Source organism: Manacus vitellinus, unplaced genomic scaffold (genome assembly GCF_001715985.3).
Source record: "Manacus vitellinus isolate BGI_N305 unplaced genomic scaffold, ASM171598v3 scaffold_1_pilon, whole genome shotgun sequence".
In the NCBI taxonomy this organism is placed as follows: domain Eukaryota; kingdom Metazoa; phylum Chordata; class Aves; order Passeriformes; family Pipridae; genus Manacus; species Manacus vitellinus.
The window spans coordinates 50,605,712-50,633,198 of record NW_021939396.1 but is presented as its reverse complement, the minus strand read 5'-3'; the positions used below and the strand labels follow the sequence as shown (position 1 = coordinate 50,633,198).

Sequence of the window (27,487 nt, the reverse complement as noted above, 5' to 3'; positions counted from 1 at the left end):
CTATCTTAAATCTGTGAAGTAAACAAGAAAACTGAATATTAAAGACAGTAGCTCAGCATAAAAAATGTGATATGCCCTTGAACTTATAACACTGCAGTAAGCAATTACCTTAAAGAAGCCACCCACACAACAGAACTATGGCTTTGTTCCTTATCTTCAAAGAACAAGCCACTTGCATCTGGATCAAATCCTTTAAACAATACACGAACACTCAACATCAAAGCACTTGCATTTTCTTCAGTTATTTAATTTAATTAGAGCTAATACAGACACGAATTTAGACACTGATTGCTGTGTAGAAAATCCCCAGAAAACATGTTCAAGAAATTAATCAATTTGGTTTTAATTTTATAAAGATTTTTTCCCCCAGTACCTGACAGGAGCGCCTCTGCTCTGTGCAGGTTTCAGCAAGACTGTCACAGTGCTGTCAGTTTGATTCAAAGGTGTTTCAAGTTCATATGGTGGCATAGAGGGTGCTAGAATAAGAAAAGAAAAGAAGCAAATAAAATCATTATTCCTGTGTTTCCTCTTTCAAGATCTGTATCTTTATTTGAATATGTAATTTTAAAGGTTTCTTCAAATACAAAGACCACACTGTAAGTCTAAGATACTTTGTGTTAAAGTGCAACTGTGAGACAACTGTTAAATAACTTCAGGAAAAAAATAACAAACAAATCCCAAACAAAGAAATGCCGGTTCACTGCCAATTTCAAGACAGGAAACAGAGACTAGTAGGACTAAGTTTGCAGAAGGTATTGAGAATCCATGACTTGGAAATGAAAAGTTATCTTGAGAAGAGCATCTGCAAATGAGCATGCAGTGACTACAGCTTTTGAAACAGAGCCCAGCTTTCTCAATATGTCAGTTGTATCAGGATGCACTCTCAGAATTTCTCATTCCTGGAATTTTAACTAGTGCTATAACTGTCTTGGGTCTATTGTCCACCACAGACATCATTTACAATGATGAAGCAGAATTATCACCATGACATCTTATCTTAGTTTCAAGCCACACTCAGCACTTTTGCAAACAGTGTCTTCATTGAAGAATTACAGTTGTGATTAAAACAAATGATGCCTCAGTTATTGTCTTTTACTGTTGCTACTTTCTTCAGTGCTATCCTCTAGTCCCATTTTTATCACTACATTGGATGGATGGCTACTCAGTTAATTGGTTGTTTGACAGCCTGTCGCATCCTTATTGTTCAGTTGTTAATGATAATGCACATTGAACAGATTTAAAGGCTACAGAAGCAAAAAGTGGTCATTGCAATGGTCTTTTCTGACCACAGGAATAATGCAGGGCAATGAACTTCCCTAAACTAATTCCCACTTGAAAGAGAAAATACATTTGGTGGGGGAGAACATCTTTTCCTCAGCAGATTCTTCCAAAGGCTAATTATATTCCACATGTTGAATGTGGAGACCCATTTGACATCTCAATTCATCTAGTTTCTTCTTCCAGTCACTGGATACCTTGTGTGTACCATAACAATGAAGATACTCAAGAGTGTATTATGCTCCACATACAGATAATATCAACCTCTAGGCTCCTCCAGCAAATTAAATAGCTCCAACAATGTGGATCTTTCTTTCAAGTGTATTTTCCAATCATTTTCACCTTCCCAGTAGTACCTGCATCTACTTGAAAGGTAAATTAACTTCTCTCTCCTTATCCATATTGCCCTACATATGCAAGTAAGGACTGCATTAATACTTTATTGTGGAACTCCTCAGCGAGTTGTGAAAACATTAACATCTTCATTGCTTTTCACTGATATTTATCAGTTTTGAAATACTTCACAGATAAAAAAAATTAATTCTTCAAAAACCTCCTTGTAAGCTGAGCAGGTTTTATTCTGTTTACAACCCTGGATATAAGGTACAATCATTTAAATTAACCATTTTAAGTAATTTGGATACCCACTTAAAGGCATAGTATTACACAGTATTTTAAAGATTAAGAGACAGTTTACAGTTTTGCAGTTTTGAACATCAGAACTTGTTCATGTAAGGCCCCAATCTCAACCTGGCCATCCCGAAAATAAGGATGGACATAACTGCATCTCCAAAAAGCTGAAGTTCAGAGTATGAACTCTGAACATTATTGGAATACCCGTCACTTCTTGCCCTTGGTCTCCTGCCCACACCTTAACAAGTCTTTTAATTTTCCTAATTTATGACTTCTAAGTCCCTATTTGCTCTCTTTTCTAATTTCAGTGTCCCTATCAAGACCAAAACTGTCTTCTTGTGCCAGATAGGATTTTTGGTTCTCCCAGTCACACCCTTTAGTCCTGGCTACTTTTTCTCTTCTCCATTTTCTCCTGTCTAGGTTATGACTCTTCCTTCTCCACACTGCCCACATGTAAAGAAGGAACGTATCAATAAACAGAGAAAACAGGAGATATTCTTCCTGTACGCAGTTTTTGCAACTGCACACCCTAGTCTTCAGCAGCAGAAAGCTCAGAAGTACTCAAAGGTAGACTACCTGTGTTTGGCCACAATGAGTTGATGAACACAGAGGAAAGGCTCTAAAAGTTGGAGAACTTCAATATGTTTAGTGAATATGGCAGCTATAGTGACGTACGCTGCTCAATTCTGTTGAGTTTCCACCATTGTGTGCAAACTGCAACATTTACAAGTTGCCTGAACTGAACAGATTTTCAGAGTGATGGCTGAGAGTAATGTCTCTCTTGCTAAATATTTAAATCCCCACTTGAAAGCACTTCAGTAACTTATTGGTCCTCAGAGTTTTTAATTATGTCAGCCGTGTCCCTGAAATGGATGAAATTCTTCTCAGAACGAAAGGCAGCATACAAAATTTCAGTATCCACAGCTGACTTTTCACGAAGTTACACACAACAGAAAACAGTCTTCTAATAGAGTGCCCATCAATTTTGATAGCATGTACTGCTACAAGTTCTGCCTTTGGTAATATGTAGATGAAGATCACTTCATCCATCAGTGCCAATCACACAACTGTAGAATAAAACACAGCAATGACTTACAGTACAGAACAGCACTACTGAAATCACTTAAGACAGGAAATGTAGAGATTTTTATTCAGAAGAAAATACCATCTAGAGTTAGACAAAGTAAAATGCAGAAATTGATCACAATGCACTGTTGCCATTAAGCAGTTGAAGCAGTTTTCTCTCACATCTGTCCAAAATGGAGAGCACTGGCCACATGAAAGAGCCTAAAAGCCTTCCAGTGAGACAGTGAAATTACAGACCAACAGCACTGAAAAGAGGGTACCATATTCAACAGCTAAAATGTCAGTTGTTCATTTTCCAATTTTATTAAAAAAAAAATGCATTTTGTTTCTATTCTAAATTCATCAAGAGATTGGTTTTAACTACCCGTGGACAAGTCACAAACATTCCTTGTTAGTACAGTAACTAAGAGGAAGCAATGAGAGAGTGGAGTGCAGACAAGACAGTTTGCAGAACCTTGCCACATGGTGACTTGGAGGTTAGCCTCACTCCCTGTATGCCTGCAATGTCTATTCCTACTAATGATTTTTTTTTTTGGTGACATATAATTTTAGATAAACACAATTTAAGATCTGGTACTATTCCCAATTATCCATATTCTCATCCATGCTCAATACCTCCTTCATTCCTCATTCTAATAAGAGCTGATCCTGCCATCCCAACTCATACAAAGTTTTGGTGTGTCAGAAATTGATTTCTGACAGAGAAAGAGAAACCTTTTGCTCAGTATAGGAAAGGGGATGGAAAATGAACTCCATTTTTACTAATCAGTGTTAATTCTGTTTAGATGTCCCATAAAGAGTAATTGTCTCACTAGAAAATTAACAACTTTTTTTTTTTCTCCACGAACACCAGTATTGGCAGTAACTTCCACTTTGCATTAACTGCCCTTTCCTATAATAAGAAAGAAGAAATCACCCTATTTCTGATTAACACTTGTTAGTTTTTTTCATTCCAATGAGGGCGGAAAATGAGGGATGGGGAAAAGTATACAGAATGAGAGTAAAAGACACAGACAACTTTGGACCCAAAAGCTTTCCTTTATCCTTTCTGAAAAGCACAGTTGACCACAAATAGATAAGGCAATTTTCTATAAATATTGTCAAGGTGCTATAGTTCAACTGCCAGTTTAATTCCAAAGCAGAACTGTAGTGAAGTGAAGAAGAAAGGGATTTCAACTATAACTTTGGAAAACATTTTGTCCTCAATTACATAAGCATTTTAGAGGATGTAATAGTATTGCATCCCGACAACCAGAGAAATGAAGTGTTCCTCTACCTCTGGGAGGGCTTTAAAATATTGCTCAAGGATCTGCAGAAGTGACAGAGTCACACTGCTGTTATTTGAAAACTACCAGTCCTGATGTTCTTGTCTAATACAGTTTCATATCCACTTCAGTCCACACGTCTGCTAGGAACATATGCAGACTGGCAGTTAACTACACTTTCTAAGCGAGCACTAGATGTATAGTATTTCTACTCTACTCTCAATTGTTCATGGCTCATTAAAGAGATTTTCCAGCACTGTTACTGTACTAATTTAGAATCATGTCAAGGCTGACTAAGCTCTGAATGAAACCCTCATCTTCAGGTCCAAAAAACTCTATGCTAAATGTTGCAACTGCAGCTGGCAGTGGCTGCAACACATAATTCATACGGTTTCTTGAGTGATATGTTACAGTTGTGAACAGGAATTTCAAAGTATTAGCTAATATTGAAACACTTGGAAGTTCTTCAAATATGGTAATATATGTCACTTTGACATCTTCAGGGATGAACATGTTTTTTACTTTTTCAGTTTGCTGCTTGTTAAATGATAAAGAGGACGTAAACAACAAAAGAATTACCCAACTCATTATCATAAGAAAATAAGATATTCTTTGATCAAGTACCTGATATTTTAGTGGTGAACTGATTTGTTATTGGAGGTCCAAACCCTTTGGCTGTGCTGGCTCTGATGGTAAAAGAGTAGGTAGTGCCAGGATACAGTCCAAAAAAGAGATAGTGCGTTTCATTTCCTAGCTTTGAGACTCGTCCACTTTGATTGGATAAATCTATTTCTGGGTCAAAGGAACTCACTGCTTTGTAGGTGATCTGCAAAAGAATAAGAAAGTTATAAACTGCCTTGAGGAGATTGCATCTTTATCCAGTAAACCCTTCTGATGTATGCGCTGTCAGACATTTTGTGATAAGCTATCTTACTCTCTTATACTCTTCAAATCCCAAATCCCACGAAGGGACACAGAAAAGTCCTAACTGGTATGAGTTATTACTTCTATAGATACAGAGACTTAGAGGCAGCTAGATTACAACTCTAAACGATGGGTTCAGGCTTACATTAATTCCTTCAAGATGTTAGCTTTAACTGTGTCATATTTTGAATTCATCTTACTGTTGGTTTTGATCAGCAACAATAACAAAGCCAAAACAACCAGGTAAAAACTAAGAAGTGAACAACATGGGGTGTAGCCCCCCCCCCCCCCCGTTCCAGCTGACTTAACTGTAATTACACTTTGCCCTGAATAAGGAAGTCCATAAAAGATAATAAGTGCAGCTTAAGGCAAATTTTTCAGAAACTGGGTAAAGCTTCTATTTTAGTCTGAAGCTTAGCTATTACATTTGCTAATTTGGAATTTTTCAGGTTATTATATTGTACCTAGGTCAGATTCTCATTTGGAGGAAAAGAGATAAAATGTTAAGTAATATATGCAGAGTGTATACTGTATCCTCAGTTTGATTCAAACAGTATTTTTAGCTTTCATTAGAAATGTTAATATAAGTTCACAGTAAAACTTGATCCAGATTTCTTCTATCAATTACTGATTTCTTTGCACTGTAATGAGAATTTAAAAATAAGAAAACCATAAAAAAATTAAAAAGTAAAAATTATTCATCCCTCCTTTTTACTTTTAAAGTTTCATTTTTATGTGAATAATTCCAGCACCCTCATTATATAAAGTGATAATCGACATTCTTTTTGCTATGTTTACTCCATATCATTATAATTAAGAAGACATATAATACAATACATAGAATATCCAAGTGTTGGCATTACACACCTCAAAAACTTGCAGCTTCCTAAAACCTTTGACTTAATGAAAACTGATTTTTATATGACCCATATAGTATAACATCAATAAAGTGCTGGTAATTAGTAATAAAAACTTTGATACCATTTAAATAAACCCCGACATTTCAGTAGATATAGGTAGATCCTCTATAACTCCTCATCCGTAAACTGAACTAAAAGTGCCTTAAAAATGATTCAACTAACCCTTCTAATTCTTACAGATGACAGAAGATTACATTACCAACTATCTGAACTTCTATCAGTAGAGAAATTGAGGTTATATATTGCTTAACTGAATCTTCCTATCTCATGCTAAGTGTTTTTATGTCTGCTTTTGGGAGAGTGGGTCATAACTTTTTTCTGAGATTTTAAAATACAGGTTAAACAACTACATCACAATTAAGCTTGAAATACAGGTGATCCTGTTTGCCACAGATATGTGAACTAAATGACCTCCTGCAGCTCCCTTTAATTCTGTTTTCTATATTTCTATGATTCTTAACTCGATTTTCCAAAATCTCATTTAAGTTTTATTCAAAATGATACCAGGCTATCAGAGACTCAGTAGTATATGTTAGATTCTTACAAAATTTTTGCAGTGGTTAGCTATTAGATAGCTAAATGGCTGATGTTCCACAATGAAACATGTTCTTCCATGGTTCATGAAGAACTCATGAAAAAAATAAGCGTTTTTCCTGGTTAAAATAAACTTGAACTGTTTCTGTATTTCACTCCTACTTGAAGGATGGTTTCTATGTTTGGGGTTTTTTTCAAACTTTTGCTAATGTCAGCTCAGCTCTAAAGTGATGAAAAAAAGGGGCATTTTCTCACTGGATGTTGACTATTTTTATTAAATTTAGATGAAACCTTGCCCAAAGGACTAATACCTTTATTCCTACAATTGTGGACCTGTACCGGCGACAGTGAAGCAAAATGGAATAATCTGTTATTATGTTTTTCTCACCACACATATGAAAAGTCTGTCTTCTTCAAGTACTAAAAACAAATAGCTGCCCCCAGAAAACAGACTAAGTTATGAGATTTTTAACAACACAGAGACTTAGGTCCTCTAAGTAAAAAATGCTAGACACAGAGTTGAGATTGAGCTTTCTCTCTGGGAACAGGGATGGAGACTCAAGACTGCACATTAAGTTTATCTGTCTGCTGGGATCGAGACCCTGGGACCTCCTGCTGAAAAATGTCTGCTGCTCTAATCCTAAGGCTGTCCTTACAAAAAATAGCTACCAGCTAAAGAGTTTTCCCTGGAAAGAGCAACCATGCTTCTAGGTCTAACTCAGGCTTACATGCAGTTTTGCATTACCCAAGTTGTGGGTCTTCTACTCTAAAGTACTCGGCACTCTCATACTTCTTTTCCTCCTGGCACTTCAATTCTTTCACCCCTGGTTGTGTACAGTCCAGTGGCAGGTGACAGGCCAATGGAAGGAGCATTCAACCCTTGCTATGGCTCTGTGCCTGAATCGTTCCCCTGCAGGCAGATCAGAATGAACTGGGGAATCTCTCAGGCTGAAATGTCTCCTACCCAGGCCTTCCCCTTACTAGCTTAGTGCTTGTCTGCTAGACCAATCTCTAAAAGTTGAATGCCATGAGTGTAGTTTTCATGAACATACCAAACATGGCTTATGTTTGTATAAAAGCAGCTTTAACGGCTATGCTTTTCAGATCAGAATTGTGGATGCATACACAGCCAAGGCTTAGATGTCTCTGTCTAAGCTTTGGCTTACAACAGGGTGCAGACAGGAGCTTGACTCCTCATTCCTCAAGCTTGGGTGATTTGGAGCTGTGCTGGATGCATTACCTTGAAAGCCTAACTATCAGCCTGAGGTGCCTACTGAGATATCACAGATAGTCTAAATCAACCTATAAAACATCGGTACCTAAATTTCATCTGTCTTGTCTGGATCTGATCCTGTTCAGTTAGCTAAAATATAACCGAAGTATACTTTCATACTTCACCAGAAGTATACATTTAAAACAGGTAATATGCCACACTGTATATTTGTTGGCCCCCAGGTAGTTTATCAGTCATATCCATAAAAACTTTGTGAATACATTTTAGGCTTATAAGCAAACATCAGGGCAGAAAAACAACTGACAAACAAGCTTCCAGCAACCAGGTGCCTGTTCATATTCAGCCACCTGACTGGACTGAGCTAACATCTTTAAAACAAGGGACAACATGATTGCATCAGTCTGTTGGTATCTGTCACTTAAAAATTAATTAAATTATGTTTCTGATTTAACTGATGGCCCTGCTCCTCCCACCTCTGTTTTGAGATGTATTAAACAGTATAAGGTGATTTTCTTTCCAAAATCCTCTTCACTGTTGGAATGTTAGGTTCTTTTGATGTTCAGAAATGTGCACTGTCTGGACTACCTTAGGAAGTCTGGTCCTTTCCCATCTCTGAATACACCTGCACAAGTCCCAGTACAGCTGACGGAGTTAGATTCATGTATACATTCAGGAATGAACTGCCCGTATATGTGTGTATACTCCTCAGTAATTACACACTCATGCATGTTCCTAAGTACAAAGAGGATTCACCACTGTGCGTTTCTATACACATAAGGTCTAACATCAATAATAACATTTAACACTTAACTAAAACATTTTGATCCCTGAAGACAGACAACTGATGAACTAGATACAAAGTTTTTAGCTTTATAAAAAATCAATTCATACTTTTTCATAACATTTTATCCTTCGACAATAAAGTAGTTTTCAAAACAGTATCAATAGGTTACTATTCAATTTAACTTTTCTTTTACACCATATCTCATTTAGGTGGGGTTTTTTAAACAAAACATTTCAATAACAATTTTGTAGTAAGGTCAGGTAAGAAGCTTAACAGTGATTACTGTCTGACAGCTTAATCTGTGCAGTCTTTTGTCAAATTTTCTAAGAGGTATTCAGGCAGAGGTTCCACATGAGAAAAAGTAGTGATTTTTAGACATCTAACAACATACAATTTTGTTGAATTTGCATTTAAAAAATGCTAGATTTTTTCTGAATTATGCCTGCTTGTTTCTATTACAATAGGCTTCGTGTAATGAGTCCTATCTAAATGTGACGTTGACTGTCGCTGCTGTGTTATGTCTCCTATTTTTTTAAGAAATTCACTAAGATCTGTCTTTCAATCTTTTAAATATTTCATCCAGATTACTAGATAGAATCCTATATCACATGGTTGTAAAAACAGCAGTTGTCTTAAAGCTGGTAACTCAAGGACATTCTGGGTCCTGCATAATTCACTCCTACATTATATATATTTACTTTTCAAACGGAAGTTAATTTTAAATAAACTGTAAAAAAAATATTAATTTGCATACTAATTATGCACTTTTGAAAATCAGAACTATACATAAAAATTAAAAAGTGGCAAATTTCTAGATACCTCATACAAAGTAATAACACCATATGTTTGCACTGGTTCTCTCCACTGAAGAAAAATCTTCTCTTCAAAGGTACTCCCTTGAATGGATTCAAGTGGTACAGCACTCGGGACTAAGAGATAAAAAAAGAAAAAAAGAATTTAAGAAAAAATTCAGAAGGACACACTCTGTTTAATATTTGCACTGCTGAGGCATAAAAACCATCCCACTATTATTTCTCCAAGACTGAAGCAAAAGCCAGGGTAGCTCAGAAGGAGAATGATTTATTTAACAAGACAGTGCCGTTATGTGTCACCTTCAGTGTAAGAAGGAATTTGTGAGCATCACACATTTCCTGTAAAACTTTATGGATGATAAAAGGACAAATCAGCTTTTTATAAGGAATTAGGCAATATCTCAAATAACAATTTTTGCAAATAAAATCTACTTGTGATACCTACTTATCAACAGTGTTACTGTCCCAAAATGGCAAACACATTAAACATTCATATATGAAAATGGACAAGCACTGAAGTAACAAGGTATAGTTTCAGGAGACTGAACTAGAAAGGTTAACTTGGAAAGATGAGCCACATGTTGCATTGAACGGCAATGCTCACTGACATTAGGCCTGAAGACCTACAACAGGATGAACATAAGAAAATTATGAAACAGTCAAACTAAAAATCTGACATTAATTTTTCTTAAAGTCTCTTAATGTATGAGAAAGACCTCTGAAGAATCATGGAGGTCAGAAGGTTCTGATAAAACGTATGTTAACCACCCTCAGGTATCTAATTATGTTTCCCTTTTGTTCTGCAATCATTACCTTCCCCCCAAGCCAATCTCAATGCACTTTTCAGAGAAGGAGACATGTAAACAGCACGTGGACATGCACCTGTGATTTTATTTTGTAACACCACTGTCAAAGGAACGTGGAAAGAAAATCCCCCAAAATGCACACAGGACTGTTGTGAGGCAAAAGGCATTGGGGTGTTAGCATCTTTCCACAAACTGCATGTGAAAATCCAACAAGAAGATACACTTAACATTTTCCACTTGCTACAGAAAGAAGGCAGAAACTACTTTCTGCATTGGTTGAAATAACTTCTCATATTCCTTACTGAGATTTCCCTGAATGGTTAAGGAAGAGAAAGATCTGCAAGCAAGATATTTGGTGACTCCTTCCTGTTGACACTTTTGGTAGAGCACTATCCTTCTCCTACTGCTCCATGCTGTTGGTATGGGAGTTTACAAGGTCCATAGCTCTTCACAGAGTTCCCTGTTCTACCAAGGGGAAGATCCAAGGACACAAGAGGTGGTTTCTGAACTGGCCTACCAGTCCTCTATGGACCAGTAAAACAAAGTCTATAGGGCAGCTTTAATTCTGGGCACTAAATCTTGCTTCCAAGTAGGAGAGAACTGGCAAAACTAATTTGGAATCATGGGGTTAATGACTTATGCATAGAGGAAGAGAAATTAAACATAGCATAAGAAAACTGAAAGTATAGCAAACCTCTGTAGTAACCCTCTAAAATTATCTGAAGGTCATAAACTCTGAGCAGTTATGCCATAAGGGGGGGGTCAAACACTGGCAGAGGTCACCCAGACATGTATTCAAACTCAACTGCACAAGTCCTTGAGCAATCTGCTCTCACTTAACCTTCTCTGAGCAAAAGGCTAGACTAAGTGAGCTCTGGAAGTCCCTTGCAACAAACATGACTGTGTGATTTGAAAAATTAAGATGATTATTTGGGTTGGTATGCTCTGTTGTGTTAAATTCAGATTTATACACCTTAATGAATGTGTATGGTATACTAAAATCTCGTAATTTTTGTCCAAGGTACTCTTTCACCCTCTGATGCTGGGTTTTAATAGGTCTTAGACTAATATAAAGTTCCAGAGGGCCATGAATAAGACAATTTAGATAAAATACATAAACATCCCTGATAACAATAAGCTCTTTAGCTTTGTCATCCTACAATTGAACTGAATCGAAGTTAGAGGATGACACCAAAATTAATTCTAATTAAACACTTTTTTTGTTAGCTACGCTTTGTTGAATCCATTGCATTAGTAACTGTATATTCCTAAATTGTTTAATTTATTCCCTCATATATTTTGATTAGAAATTAGTACTACATAAAACCAATGCAGCATACATTAAATAATTTAATAGGTTTAAATGACAGACTTCAAGTATTTATTATAAAAGGAACTCATTACTGCTGAAGTTTTTACTAGAAATATTTCCAACATGTTTGCAGTAAACCTATAATTGATCTGGAAGTAAATACAAAGCCATTCCTGTTCAGATTGCAGATGATAAGACTGGAAGGAGGACAGATCTGTTATACAAAGCAATACCAGTCATTTGATAAGGTTTCTTTGAAATATATGCATTTAAAATAGCTAAGAGTAAGGTCAAAAAAACTAAGGTACACTTGTAGAGGGCACTAATAGACTATATATCAGCACAGAATGTTCTGGAAAGGTGAAACTGATTCCTGGTGCATGACCAATTCAACAGGGAAGTCCCATTTTGGTATCGTAGCTAACAGAGCTCCAGTAAACTCTCTGCATGTGTAATCAAAGTAATATCACAGAGGACTTAGGAGGATGGTATAACCGTTTAATGCAATATTTTTAAGAGCACTAAAAAGACACAGTAACCAATTCTGCTGTCCCTGCTTCAAAAAAGACATTTGCAAATTACATTGTGCTCGAAATAAAATAAAATTTTTTAAAAAGAGATATGAAAACCCCTTGTGAGTTGAAAATTATTAAAAGGAAGGGAATATCTGTATACTTCAATGTCTGTATATGGAATTGTTTAAATAAGCAACTAACACTGTCCAGTGGTTAGGAAGCCAAAGAAAGAGAAACTGAAACCACAAATCAAGAACAAATATTTAATGCTGAGCACATCACTCAGTAGAAAAGTTTACATGAGTATACTGTGGACAATCACCTGAATTTTCTTCAAACTGATGCTGGAAGTTTAAAGTGGTAGAATACAGTTCAAGCACAAGTTATGAGTTTAATGACGAAATGATTAAACTATGTGTGATGTTACAGGTTATGTAAAAGATCACTGTAATAATGGAGCTTTACTCTCTTAAAATTGGTGAAGTTGGTGGAAAATCTCCTACAATTTTCAGTAAAAATAGAACATGCACTTACAGAGAAAACCGTACTGAGTATCAGGTCATGCACAATGTATATGTAAATAGAAAAACTCACCATCCTCATCAGTTTGCACTACAAGTTCTTGGCTTTCTTTTCGTCCTTCGGGATTCATTAATACTAATTTGATGCTAACATTTGTGTATGGTGACAGATTAGTAATTGTGTGCTGGGGATGTGAACTTTCTGTATCCCAGCTTACTTCTTCTCTCACTTGCTCTTGACCTCCAGCCTGGTAACGGTAATGGACTGTGAGGTTGTACCGATGGCAACGTGTGACATTATATCCAAATGGTTCCCAGCAAATAGTGATTTGTCTGGATTTGATCTCCACAACTTCTAGTTTTCGTGGTCCACGCATTGGATCTGCAAAATTACCGACATAATTCTAGTATGATTATTTATTCATATTATAATAGTAAGTAACATAAGAAATAAGGAGTCATATAGTTCTATAAATATGACATATAAGAAGAAATAGTAATCCATTGCTTTATAGAATCACAGTGTAATAGAGGTATAGGCTTCTGAAAAACACAAAAAAAAGTGAAAAGAGAGAAGTGCCTTTGATGAAAAACAAAGAGCAAACAAAACACTAAAAAGTTCTTAAACTCAAATTGCATGATACAGTTGAAATGACACTTACTTTTTTACCTATCTGTTGCTTGTAAAAATTAAGTCCAATTTCTTTTTACAAATTAATTTGCGTTAACACTTTTAGAGCAAAAACCTGCGAAAACAAGTATCTAAAAAGAAAATGTAATTTCAGAGAAAACTAGCAAATACACAGTGATTTTCTTGAAGGCCTGTTTATACAAAGGCTAGATGGTTCTTCAGCTATTTCATATTCATGTGTTTTTAAGTTAGACTGAATGCAATTACTTGATCTCTATTTGCCAAGGACATTAAGTTAATAATACAATCCCCTTAAAATAGTTCATAGGCATTTTTTCCTACAAAACCATTAGTTGTTAATAGTGCAAATACCTCAGCTTGTCATAGTGGTTTAGCAAAGAATCTAAAGAAATAAGACAGGAGACACATCAGCTCCTATTCTACTGCATCTGTGCTTCCCTAGCGATATTCCGGTTGATAACGAGCCATCAATCACATCTACCAAAATCCACATAACAAGCACCAAAGATTGTGGTTGATGAAGTTAAGTTCTCTTCAATCCTACTGATCCCAGCAACTGAGATAAAAAATTGAATTAAAATTTCCACCATATTACAAGCAGAACCACTGAGCTGACACCCCCCCCATGTTTTCAAAACACTGCCATTAATAGAGCTATTATACATATTTAGCAATAATCTGGGTTTTTTTCATATTTGAGTCCTCCACAAGATTAAAGACAATGTCAGGTTTTATCCACTGCTTCACTAGTTAAACACTTAGAAGACTTTTAATGAGTTAGAAGCCTCTTATATATAAACAAATTAATATGCATCTTCCCTCTTTTATGTTTATTAATCAACATGTCTTCACTAGGAATGTTCTAAACAATTTACACAGGATTTCATCTTTTTATTTTTTAATATAGTCTCTGCATGCTTGAAATATTTGTTCAAAGATGTTATTCATCTTAACTCCTTGAAGAAAAGGTGTTAAGAAATTGCTTGTTCTAACATCTACAAAGCAGGGTATTTTTCCCCTCCTTTCAAATCATCCAGCTTTTTTTTTTTAATTAATTTTCACTATCAAACAATGTTGATCACCAGTACAGAATATTTGGCAATTGGTGAAAAAATGGCAAAACAAAACAAATTCTAATCCTGGTCTCCTTTCTAGTGACTCAACTGAGAGGTAAAAATGTCTCCAATAAGGATAAATCACTGTAGAGACATTTACCTGCTTCCATGCTCAGGTATCCCAGCTGAGAATCACAATGTTTGGGGGGTTTGCAATATTTTCTACTGCTACAGCAAATAAAATTAATAAGAAGTAAATCTCAAGGACTGGAAAGTCTTAAGAGTTTCATATAACCCTAAACATTTACTTCTGTGTAGTTCAGACATAAATTTCATGGAAAAGGAGTTTTCCTTTTTTTCTTTTTGTTTCTTTTCAGCTTCTAAGAATTTCTTCATTTAAGTGAGATGATGAATAGCAAAGGACATTTGACAGGTATTGTGTAACTGCAGTGCTATCTGAATGGGCTAAGTAGGACTAGAAAACCAACAAAATTGAGGTGACCCTGACATAGAACATTAAGCAATTGAACAAAGCTCCTAGCTGCAACAATATGGAACAGTCTGCTTAGTTCCATAGTAGGCACATCGGAAAATTCACAAGGGACCTGAGAAATCATTTTATTAGAGACATAAAACTAATTCATAGCATTTTAAAACTGAAATTGAGTGGCTGTACAAAATAACTGGATCAAAACCTATGCAAGATTTGTGCCCAGGAGAAAGATACTCCTATGTCATGTTACCTTAATAAGAAGTACAAGGTAGCTCTCTAGTTAAATCTTGAAGTCATTGCTATGAGAATGACATACATTTTCACTTCAAACAAAACAGACAAAGGAAAAAAGAGATTAGATTGTAAAAGATGGAGACAATACAGCTTCCGTTGATATTCACAGGATAAAGCTCATCAGACAAGGCAGATGCCCTGGTTGCTTTTGTTCCTGACTTGATTCTGTAATCTATAGCATCAGATAGGTACAGGGCTCATATCTATTTTTCTTACCATTCATTCAGAGATAATGCAACTAATAGGGCCTGATGACCCCTGTTGCAAATGAATGTTTTAAGGTCACTACTTTTAACCATAAAAAAAAAGCTAAGGTAACAAAAGAATTTGGGGATTTAAAAAACATGGGGCTCAAAACAGTCATTAAAAATAGCAATTATTGCAACAAAAGACAGAAAAAGAAGTTTCCATTTGATCAAGTTAGCACTGAACTTCTCTGAAGGTATCAGTGTATACCCCAGAGAAAATATTTCATAGAATAGAATCATAGAACCATCAAGGTTGAAAGAGACCTTTAAGATCACCAAGCCCCAGCACTGCCACTGCCAGCCAGCACTGCCACTGTAACCTCTAAACCACTAAACTATCACCCAGATCCAGACGCCTCTTAAGCACTTCCAGGGATGGTGACTCCATCACTTCCCCGGGCAACCTATTCCAATGCCTGAACACCCTAACAGTGAAAAAATTTTTCTAATGCCTATATATCTATCTTTAATGTAATACAGTTCTGAGAGCACAGTACATCATTTCCAATACACTGGAAGGTATATGCTTTTCATCAGGAAGGACGCAGGATACTTGGGGAAAGAAAACTGCATAAAAAGAATGACAGCTAATGACTATGATTTAAAAGGGAAAGCTGAATCAATTACTACAGCATGATGACTTCATTTAGTTGATTTTTATTTTCTACAGGATCTTTTTATCACTTTCCCACAGTGAGTTCCCAACTTTAGGTGAAAAAGTGGGCATTTTGTAGAGATGCTGCTATTGTGCTTGTGAGACTTGCACTACCTATTCATGCATTAGTGGAGGGTTGTCATCCTAGCAATGGTCTGCTGTTGGTAACTTGAATCGGGTAAAGTAAGTGATAGCTACATAAAGAAGTGTCATTTCACAGCGCTAATCACAACTGAAATCATATATTTAAAAGATGATGAATAAGGAGATTAACATACCACACCTATTGTACTACATACAACATACGCACTTCAAACCACAAAAGCTATTTGCTGAATCTTTGCTCTCTCCTTAGTGAACGCCTACCTGCAGAGAGGTCATACAGCCAGATCTCTCCACCCACTGCAGTTTTCTAAATGAACCGAGCCTCTGCTGCTCCTCAGTATTCTAGCTATTTTCTTATGCCTCACTGGTGAGGCGAATGGGGAAAATAAGGTCTACCAATTCGTAAGAGAAGAGGTTTTCTTCCCAAAGGAGCACACTGCCTGTCACGCCTGAAGCTTAGCCAGGTAGTTCTTACCAATTCCCCTGCTGGTGCCTGCAGCATTTTTCATACTGCTCTCCTTCTGCCAGCTTCAGCAGGGTATCAAGCAGTGAATTCTGACAGTTGCAGCTCTGACCTGAGGGACCAGCAAGACTGGCTCTAGCCCCTGGCACTTCAGCATCCCATTTAATCCGTGATCTTGGCTCCTTCTCTGCTCCACAGTTTTCCCGAGAATATGGAGCAGAGACTGACAGACAGGATCAATTTCCATTGCAGTTGCAATTCACAGCTCATTTCTCTGGAACTTCACACTTTACTTCTTACCACAAGTGCAATGCTTTTTCAGAAACTCAATTTCAGAATCACAGAGACATTTAGGTGTATTTTTAGCATCCTGTCATTGATCATCAAAACCTGGGTTTAGAATTAACACTCAGACTGAAGTTTTGTCTTTTTGTCAAAGACTGCACAGACCTATTGAAATAAGAGATGAAGAAAGTAATGGCATGGTGATTTTCTGCCACTCCATGATACTTCAGGAGTTACAGACATCTGGTATGTGTTAGATACTATTTGAAAGACACACAAATAATAGGAATTAAGAATTTACTTCTTGTCTAGGCAAACTATTAGTGGTTTAGCTATGTAACAACTCTTGGGACTTGAATTCCAGATTGAACTCTACTGTCCTTCCACAGGATGCAAGAGATAAACAGAACAAGAAAATATACAAATTTAAGATGAAACTGAATGATTTGAGATTTACATTATTATCCACTATAGCTCTTTTAAACACAATATTTAATTAATCTTAATGAAATGTAAAGACATTTTTGCAGATTGCCTAAGCAGTCTTTTTCAAATCACTTAACATCTTTTCACATCAATTCACTCTGAGTAAAGTGGGAGCCATAGCACTCTAGCATCAGTATCCAACTATCTCATATAATTTCATGAACACCTGCAAGGAACTTGTATACTACAGTGATGGAGACCATCTATAGGGCAACAAAAATAGGTCTTGTGAGTCAGGTGCTATCAAAGGTGCTATATGGTTTGCTTCTAGAAAACAAATCTACAGATTTGTATACATCTATAGTTAACAGCAAACAGGAAAATAGGCAAAACAATTTACTTGTTTGTCTTGTCTTTATTTGAATTGATTTGATTTGATACCCAATCTACACGACTGCTAACAATTTGAGATTTTTTGCAAACTTGGTCAGACACTTTTGTAAAAGACCACATTCAACTGTGGTGGAGTGATTTTTATACTGTAATTATTCTTCATCTGAGTTCTTCAACAACAGATTGAAGTTCAAAAAGAGCTCTTTCTTCAAAATACCACATGATCTACCAGATCTGATAACAGGTCAGGGTTTTTTGAATTTCAGTTTACCAAAAGCTGCAGAATGCATTGAGGAAAGAAACAAGGGCCAAGATTTTTGTTGGCGCAATTTCACAGCTTTTTAACACATTTTTATTTCAGTCAGATTTGTTAATATAAAGAACTGCTTTGTAGTTAGGATTAGAGGAAGAAAAGGAAAACTTTACACTTTACCCATATGATTTTTCATACTGTCCATTATTTGGGTTATAAAAGAAGGGAATCCAACAAAGAGAAGGCAAACAAAGAAACAAAGGGACAAATGGTTCATGAGCAAAATCAGAATCCTAATAAGAGGTTGGATTGTACTGCCGAGTCCAATTATTTTAAAGTGAAAACAAAGACTAAGCTGCCAGTGTGCACGAAACTGTTAAAGATCCAGAAACAACCCCTGGAGTTCCAAGAGGGACACATTAAAGGTTGGTCATCTTACTCATCTAAGAACACAGCACGTTGAGGCAGCAAGTAAAAATGTTAAAAAGCAGCAAAGAACAATTGTAAATTTGTGGAACCCTAGTTTCATATAAAATATCTCTACTTCCTGTCATGGAGTTATTAAGAATATTCAGGTAAAAGACCAAAAAAGATACACAGCACCTCCCGGAAAAGATTCCAAATTATGGTGTTCAAAATTCTTAGCACCCTTTCATATTACTAACTAATAGCATTTCTAAAAGAATATGTCCCTAATTCTGCAAAACTAGATGCCTCCCACTAGAAGCAGCACTTCTATCTGTCTTCTAAATGTACTCCCTGACACTTGAAAAAATAGTGGGATGCAAGCCCTGCAGAGCTTCAGCACTAATGAGAGAAATAACTATGAGACAGCAAAACTGAAATGGTAGTCACCTGCAATACCACAGAGGAAGGAATAATTTGTTTTATATATATATATATATATACACACAGAGAGAGAGAGAGAGAGAGAGTGCTGAAAGCTGGATTATGCTTTTTTTTCTTTGAGCAAATTCTGGGGGAAAATGGCTTCCTTTTAATTGTATTTTTTTTAATTATTCTTTTTAATTATATTCTTTTAATTAAAATAATTTTTTTTCCACAGTCAAAATGCCAGTGAAAGAAGATGAACAGAAGGGTGTATATGCCCTAAAGTTGGCATGCTAGCTTTAAGCAGCAGCCAGTGGGGAGCCCTTCTGCACTCTTCCAAGTTATTGCAGACTTAAGAGCATTGAGAAGCAGGAATTGGCCTCCTACACACATTTCCCCCAGCACCTTTAGTACCATGTTCAGCATCCACAGCGTCACAATGGAGAGAAGGTGTTAACAGGACAAGACCGAAGTGAAAAAAACCCCACATCTCAGGGCAAGCCCATCACAGAGAGTTTTCTGTCTCTTGACTAAACTACTCCCCAGCATCTGACAACTGGAAGATTCACACTTAGAACATGTGGTCATACTCAGGCTCCATTTACTGGCCAAGATGCCAGCAGCCTATGGGCAAAAGAGAAAAGCTAGCATCTCCCAAACCACCCTGCTCTTAAGGTTATAGCTAACATCATTCTTCTGCAGCATGGAACCAGATGCAAGACTGCTTGTTTTATCATATACTTCGGAAATACTGTGTAGTTAAACCTTATATCTACATCGGGTATGAAAACAGCATATCTGCTAGTTTACAGCCAGAGAAACTGAAGCTCAAAAGAAACTAATTATCTGCTGAAGGTTACAAAGCATTAGCAAAAGCCGTGGAACACAATTCTCAGTCTAATTTCTAAAACATCAGAACACAGCACTAAGAGAGTCGTTTTCGTACTTTGTAGCCAGAAATGGCTAGTTCCAAAATGTAGGAGCTCAGAAAACAATAAAATACACACTCACAGCAGTAAAATGAACAGGATGAGTTCTTAAAACAAGCCACCTGGAACTCTCAGTCACTTCACAAATTAAAATGTAAGAGGTAGTAGAGGTCTCCTTTTTCCAGGAAGGATTATAAGTACTAATATCAGCTTATCATTAGGAGATTTTTTTTCTGTGATATTTCGAGATGAAACACAAGTTAAAATATAGGAATTCTTGGGAGAGAACCATAATATTTAGCTAATTATAGAAGATTGATTGAAAGCAAATTCTAATAAGCACCCAAGGTATGAGCTCACTACTTAAAAAAATAAGTGTAGTTGTTGCTTGAAAGCAGATCAGGCATTGGATTTAAGAATTTAGTAATGTATTATTACAAGCACTGGATACGGAAACATGAATGAGTGATATAATCCTGAACAAGATAGTTTCCTTAACTTTTTATCTCCTCCAATTCATGTCTTCATATATTCCATGAGGCCTATGTCTTCAGGCTGACATTCACCATTGCAAAATCTATAGGTCTAATCATCAATAACAGCCTTTTAATCATCTATTACATCCTTTTAAAGTTAGTAGCATTTTTAACTGTTGGTTTCTAGACACTATTTTCTTTCATTAGAGGGTTGATATGAACTTTTCATTTTATAGTAAAATTTAAATCTGAATCAATACAAATTAAATCTAATATTTCTTTATGTTGTCATTTTATAGGAATGGTATGTCATTTAAATTCTAATACATTTAAATAAGGAACGAAAGAAAAACATCATTCGATATATTTTTGTCAAATTACCTACATTATATGATTACTCCTCCACAATCAAAATCAGATTTTAAGTATGAATGATACAAACAAGATTACATTCCAAATCTGCAACAGAGATTTTAGTTGCTTGTTTAAAATGACATACCTAGCTATTCAGTAATCACTTTATAATAACCCCTTTCATTTCTAAATCTTCTTAGCCATCAGCCAATAGTGAGGAAAATGCTGGCAGTGGGTTTTACAACTACACATTAGTTTTATATTTCATGACAAGCTAATTCTACAGAGTTTGGAAGACAGACAAGCATGTGTTCTTAAGGATTTCTTTCTTTTGCATGAAGGAAGCACATATCTAACTGAGAAATGAAAAATAAAGAGTGCAGACATATACTTTTCATTTCACACATGTGCCAGTGACAACTTATCCCAACTTCACCCCAGAAACTTCCATGAATATGTAAACCAACAAGAATTAAAAGGTGGTGACAAATAACTCTCAGAAGAATTACTATGTTAAGACAGCAAATAAAGTGCCTATGTGTGGCAGATGTTACCTTTGGTAGCTCTACCTTTGGTAGGTACTTGGACTAGAACGATCTTTGAGGAAAATTAAGATCAAATGACCTATGTTGCATATACTGTCCCTCTTGACTGATTCTAACACAGGCATTTAACCCTTTTACTGAGTTACCACATGACTGCTTTACAGTGTCATTATTGTCCGTGATGATCACTTCTCCATCATATGTTAACAAAGCACATGCCATTATCTCTTGATCTGACACAGAGATGCATTTAGGCAGACATGTACCTCCACACCTGTGGCACCCCTCAGAACCTGGCATAGACTTTCAGACCATTTATACAGCATGCAGACCAGACACTGCTCATATTTGAGTAGACACAGGGAACAAAGGAAGGTCTGAGGACCTGCTTCTGTGGTCACGTGACACACCTCCTCCACACAGTTATCACACCATAGACTTGTGGTAACTGAACATGAAACCGTCTGGTAATACAGGGTCAAGACATAAACTTTCAGAGGTACTAAGGAATGGTGCGGGTTGCTGGCTCATAATTAAGCATATCACGAGAACAACAGACATAATTTGACCATACACCATGAACAGGGGAAATGGCATTAATGTAACATACACTTTTCTACTCACTGGTCAAAAATTGGGAACCCAGGAGAATAGTATAAACGTTTAAAAGTTCTAGTGTGAAGGAAAAATCCATTCTAGCCCATTTTCCTGGACATGGTTGGAATACATCTATGGTGTTGCAGTATGGAAAACCATTCTTTTTATACACTAGTACAGTACATGTATTTTTTACAGTAAGTGTCTCTATCACCTCCTGATTGTGACTAATATTAATGGCAAAACTGTTGCTCTGTTGTGTGAAACATCAGCATACTCAAACTCATTACATTTTATGGCACAGTTGCTTGAGTTACCCCTGAAGTCAACTGGAGAAAAGATAAACCATTGTGTAAATTAGTGAAGGTTTCAGCTGTTCAATACCTGCCCTGAAAAACAAGCCCAGAGACTGTTTATTATGTTGCACGAAAGAATAAATGGGCAGTGCTGTTTCATAGATCAGTCAGAATAAGATGTAGCAGCGTGTTCTGGTTATCACTGTGGGCTATTGCCACTGACAAATCACATTAATTCAGAGCTGTTATGTACAGCAGTGGTAGTTAAATTGGGGATTGAAAACAGGCCTTTACTGAACCAAGATGACAGGACAACATGGTCATATAAATCTACGTAACAGAGAAAATGCCACCAATCAATGTTATTCATCGAAAAAGAGTATTTACCATTCTTTCTAATCTGACATGTGCAATCAACCTTAACCAGATGATGCAGAGTGAGATCAGTTTTGACAAACAACTCTCAAATGCATAAACCTGATAAATGAATCAGATTCTCTGTAGCAACTGGTAAAAGAAACACTGAACTTACATACTTGTCAAAGGGGAACAGAATATTCTGTCTTCCTACTCACTATTATGTGCTAACCACTGTTAACATGTAAGTACAATATTAAATGAGAGGTAAGTACTATAAAATTGAGACAATCATCTGTTTAATTTGTGACAAGACTCACTTCCTGAAAGAATCTCCTATGTAATTGCCACTCAGTCTCAACACAGTCTTTAACTTTCCTCATGTTAGGTCATCCACAGACTTTCCCAGGAGCTCCACACAAACCTGAGGAGGTACTAACTACTGAGTAAATGAAGGTGTTTTTTTGGTCGCAATGTAAACTACCATCTTTGTCTTTGATACTGTCAGCAACTAATAAATTTGGCTTCAATATCAGTTGCAACATTCAACTATGCATGGAATCTTTACATATTAAAGTATTTGAAAAGCACTTATATTAAGAGTACACACTGTTGACTTACTGATTGAATATATTCAGCCTTTTTTTTTTCCTGTTATATCACAGTATCTAGAAAAATTCTTCAAGAACTCCCTCAGATTCCTCCCTCTCTGGTAGATTTTTTTGGATTTCCCTGCGACAGATCAAGAAGTTATTTGCCACCACTCTTCTACGCTATGCCATTCCCTGCAAAAAGCAAACATAAGAAACTATGCTTGCTGATGAAGGGAATTTATACTGTTAACACTGTACCACAAAACACAGAGGAAACAAGACCATCCTTGTTTCTGACACAATTTAACAAGGAGAGAAATTGCCAGTGGGGGAGAAAGGAGAAGGGCTGGAAAAAATGGATGTACTGGATGGTAAACTGTTTCAAAGTTAATTCTTTTTTCCAGTAAGGTTGAAAAGAGTCATAAGATTCCCACAAAAATGTATATACCTGGGAATTTGATATCTGCCCCAATACAGACATATATGATCTCCTGACAAGAAGAGAAGAGACAAATGAATACAAGCATGGAATAAGGAAGAAAATAAGAAAATAAACAAGCTTTTGAGTAACAGATTAGTTAAGCCTGCATTGTTTATTTCCTTTAAGCCATGCTTTATTTCCACACATGATCTTGAGCTTCTGTTGTTTATTTCCTTTCTCTAGTCATAAAGATTAATCATTTATCAGGACTACATTTCCCTTTGCTGCCTCCAGCATCCCCTGCTTTAATCACTACAGGTCACTTTGCATTTGGTTATGTCCTTTTGCTTCCTTCTCCTTTTCTAAACTTGGTCTGTCAAATGGATTAAAGAATGTGTGCATTTATGCCAGAACCATAACTGACATGGAAGAACACAAAGCAGACATCAAATATTCAGGAAAGCGGGGGTTATGGGAGGTTGCTGAAGTACCTGTGCTCCTGAGCAAAGGAGAGGGGCCAGGATTAGATTATAGTTCCGCTGGTCAAAGACAGGCAGTTGCTTTACTCTTGAGACATAAATCAGCTCTGCAGGTCACTCACGAGCCTCAGATCCCAGTTTTACCACACAACTCAAGGAAAACACAGAAGAGGTGACTAGTAGAACTCCACCAGATATAAGCTGGTGTGACAAATTACAGAATTACATATGGCAGCACATACATAAATCTGAAAACTCTCTAATTCTATCACCAATGACTTGGGATTCAAAGTCCATTAGTCATTGGTTTTTTCCAGTTGAACTGAACTAATGGGAATGCTGAAAAAGGTCTCAGAGCAATAAGAAAAGCAAGTATTATACCATCTCTGTTTATATGTTACTCTAATTTGAATTTATAAACTGCTGACATATGCTTCAAATCATGCAGTTTTCTTCCAAACACAGACATTTCTCTTTGCAGGCTTTCCTCTGTCTTTATCACAATCATGAAACTGAAAAATTCAGTATAGTAAATTAATAAGAGTTTGTGGAGTGCTCAAGTGGAATGTTTTAATGTTTACAGATGCCTTTCCTAACAAAATTGGGAAGAGAGTAAAAAGGACAAAAAAATTCGCCAAAACCCAAATGCACAAAAAGCAACAAGAGCCTATAAGTGCTCAAAATGAACAGTTCCCAGAGTTTTATATCAATGAATAGCCACAGAGGTGTCCTTATTTGAAAATGCTACTAAAGTTTTAAAGAAGTTGAATTTTAGAAAACAGGAAATATTCAGAAAGACATAAACCATACATTTTACATGACACATTTTATGTATCAAAATTTGCATTTACATGAGAGAAAATGCAAGCTATTATGGCAAATCACAACTGAAACAAATGAGAAGGTGACAATAGAAGAGCTGATGCTTTTGCATTTGCAGAATGGTGTAGGGGTCATCTATTTTAATCCTGAATTATGATGATGCTTATTTTTTTCTCAGTAGTTTCTAGATTTAGTATACAGATGCACACAGGATGTAGAAATATTCATATAATGTATAACCAACTTCAGCTAAAAGTTTCTTGACAACTGAACAATTGCTTTGTGTTTATGCAAGCCTGTCAGCAGCACAACTGCATTTTAAACTACGTTATATTTGTTGGAACAAGTAAATTCATTGACTTGTAAATAGGACTATGATATTAAGGACTCCATTTCCAACAGTTAATCTGCAAAAACGGAACATAGCCATTAATAAGGTATTATAAACATTAATTGATATTGTTGTACTAGATCACAGAATCACAGAATGTTCTGAGTTGGAAGAGACCCACAACCTATCAGCTAAAGTCTGCGTGGATCAGTATTACTCACACAGGTGTTAGGGCTTAGTGGAAAGATCCCTGTACTGGAGAATTTGAAACCTCAGCTCAATTTCTGGATTAGGTGCTTGTCACTGTAAGATCATAAAAATCCTGCTCACTACCTGCAATTTGCATAACTAAATCCTCAGTTTGTAAAGCACTTTGATATTTATAGAATCACAGAATAGAATCAAAGAATCGCTAAGGTCGGAAAAGACCTTTATGATCATGTAGTCCAACAATTAACCCAGCACTGCCAAGCCCACCGTTAAACCATGTCCCTAAGTGTCACACCTACATGTCTTCTAAATACCTCCATCGCTTCCCTAGACAGCTTTTTCCAGTAGTTGACAATCTTTTCCATGAAGAATTTTTTCCTATTACTCAATCTAAACCTCTCTTGGAGAAACTTGAGGCCATTTTTTCTCACCCAATCACTTGTTACTTGGGAGAAGAGACTTGACACCTGCTTTCCTACAAGATCCTTTCAGGTAGGTGTAGAGATAGATAATGTCTTCACTGAGCCTCCTTTTCTGCAGGCTAAACAACCCCAGTTCCCTCAGCTGCTCCCCATGAGACTTGTGGTCTAGACCCTTCACCATCTTCATTGGTGTTGAATTGGAAGCAGATCTTATCATTTTTTCAGTATGCTCTGAAAGTGGAAAGAAAAGCAATATGAGAGCCCTCAGCAATTCATACAACTGCATCGAAGCTACACATGTGGCACTCTGTTTTACTGATACATGACATCAGAAACGATGACAAACTGATGTCAGGAAAGGCAAATGCTTAATTCAAGACAAACAGGTGCACTAGGATGGTGTCCTGGTGCAGCTACCCAGGCACTGGCAGAGGGGCTGCAGGGTGGCCTCTGTGAGGAGAGGCCGAGGTTGTCCTGTGCCACACACAGACAGCTCCAGCTGGCTCCAACCAACACATTGCAGGACATGGTTGAGAGGATGGGCAATCTTGTATTTTCAATTTGTCTTTGTTTCTCACTACCCAAGTCTATTTCAATTCACAGAAATTCACATTCATTTTCCCCAAGTCGAGTCTGTTTTGCCTCTGACGGTAATTGGTAAGTGATCTCCCTCTCTTTACCTTGACCAATGACCTTTTCCATCTTATTTTGTCCCCCATCCTGTTGAGGAGAGGGAGAGAGAAAGCAACTGAATAAGTGACTGGCAGCCAGAGCCAGCCACAAACTGATTTGATATTTTGAACCTTTTTAGTTGCATTCAGGTACTAGTTCCCTGAATGAAGAACACGGTATCAAAGCCTCCATATATAGCAGCTTAAAATAGACAAGAAATTTTTTATACTGATTTTTTTTTAATTTTTGATGAATTCACACTGTATTAAGTATTGGAGGAGAAAGCAATCCTTTTAAATTCTATCAGCACTAGCAGCATGTAACCATGGTAATTAAAACAATATTATTTTTTAAAATTACAAAAGACTACTCAAGACATATAAAAAGGAAATATCCAAGAAGGAATATCTTTCTTCTGATTACTACAATCTGTTAAGTCTGGAAAATTATTAAAGACAGACATTTTTTACTCCTGCTAAACAATTAGTTAGATATGCCACAGAATAATGATTTTAATTAAGAATTAAATGAAAGAGGGAGTTTGCATGGACAGAACTTTCAAGAAGCCTTAAAGCACATTACTGTTAGATGTCTGAGTATTTTGATTAGAATTTTCTTTCTCTGTATTTATACGAAGATTTCACTACCTTAACGTATATTTGCAAGTATTCTAATACAGGAGCGGTTCTCAACCGTAAAAAAAAAAATTCACCACCAAAACCATAAAAAATCTGTCCTTTTAAGAGTTAAAACAGAAGGTGCTCCCATGACAGCTCAGAAGCATATAAGTCCACTTCAGTCCTTTTACTGAACTGAACGTCTAGTACTACCATTAAGAATACAAGTGAATAGAGGTTGAGGGACTGGTCCCTCACAATGTAGTCCTTGCTTATGACAGACGAAAAAACTCAGTAGGAAACTTTAATACTGATTTATATAACAGTGTTTAGATGACACAAAAGCATTTTTGATTTAACTCACTGATCTGAAACTTCTTCTAACACTGGCTACTGCCAATAACAAAAAAAGATACATTCTTGGAAGCATTACAGTTGTTCAATAAGGCAAAACAGCTATCCCTGGAGAAAATCTGGTTTTGATTATGAACTAAAATAAGAAAAATGCTTCTGCAAGCCCAAATGTAGTTGTTTCCTCCCTGAATTCATGAGTGAATTCAGCCACTGCATAGCCATACACGTGGTTGTC

The 27,487-nt window shown here is 36.4% G+C and overlaps 1 protein-coding gene across 6 annotated transcripts in view; it reads right to left on the bottom strand.

Annotated features, from left to right (window-relative positions):
• Positions 1-27,487, bottom strand: part of PTPRM (protein tyrosine phosphatase receptor type M) — a 351,616-nt gene that overhangs the window by 207,706 nt on the left and 116,423 nt on the right. For all 6 annotated transcript variants that reach the window (XM_029959314.1, XM_029959310.1, XM_029959312.1 and 3 more), the window contains exons 7-10: positions 12,698-13,006; positions 9,478-9,587; positions 4,887-5,088; positions 374-476 (exon numbers count right to left, since the gene is read on the bottom strand). In XM_029959314.1, the coding sequence (XP_029815174.1) occupies positions 374-476; positions 4,887-5,088; positions 9,478-9,587; positions 12,698-13,006 (724 nt within the window). The remainder of the gene's footprint in view (positions 1-373; positions 477-4,886; positions 5,089-9,477; positions 9,588-12,697; positions 13,007-27,487) is intronic.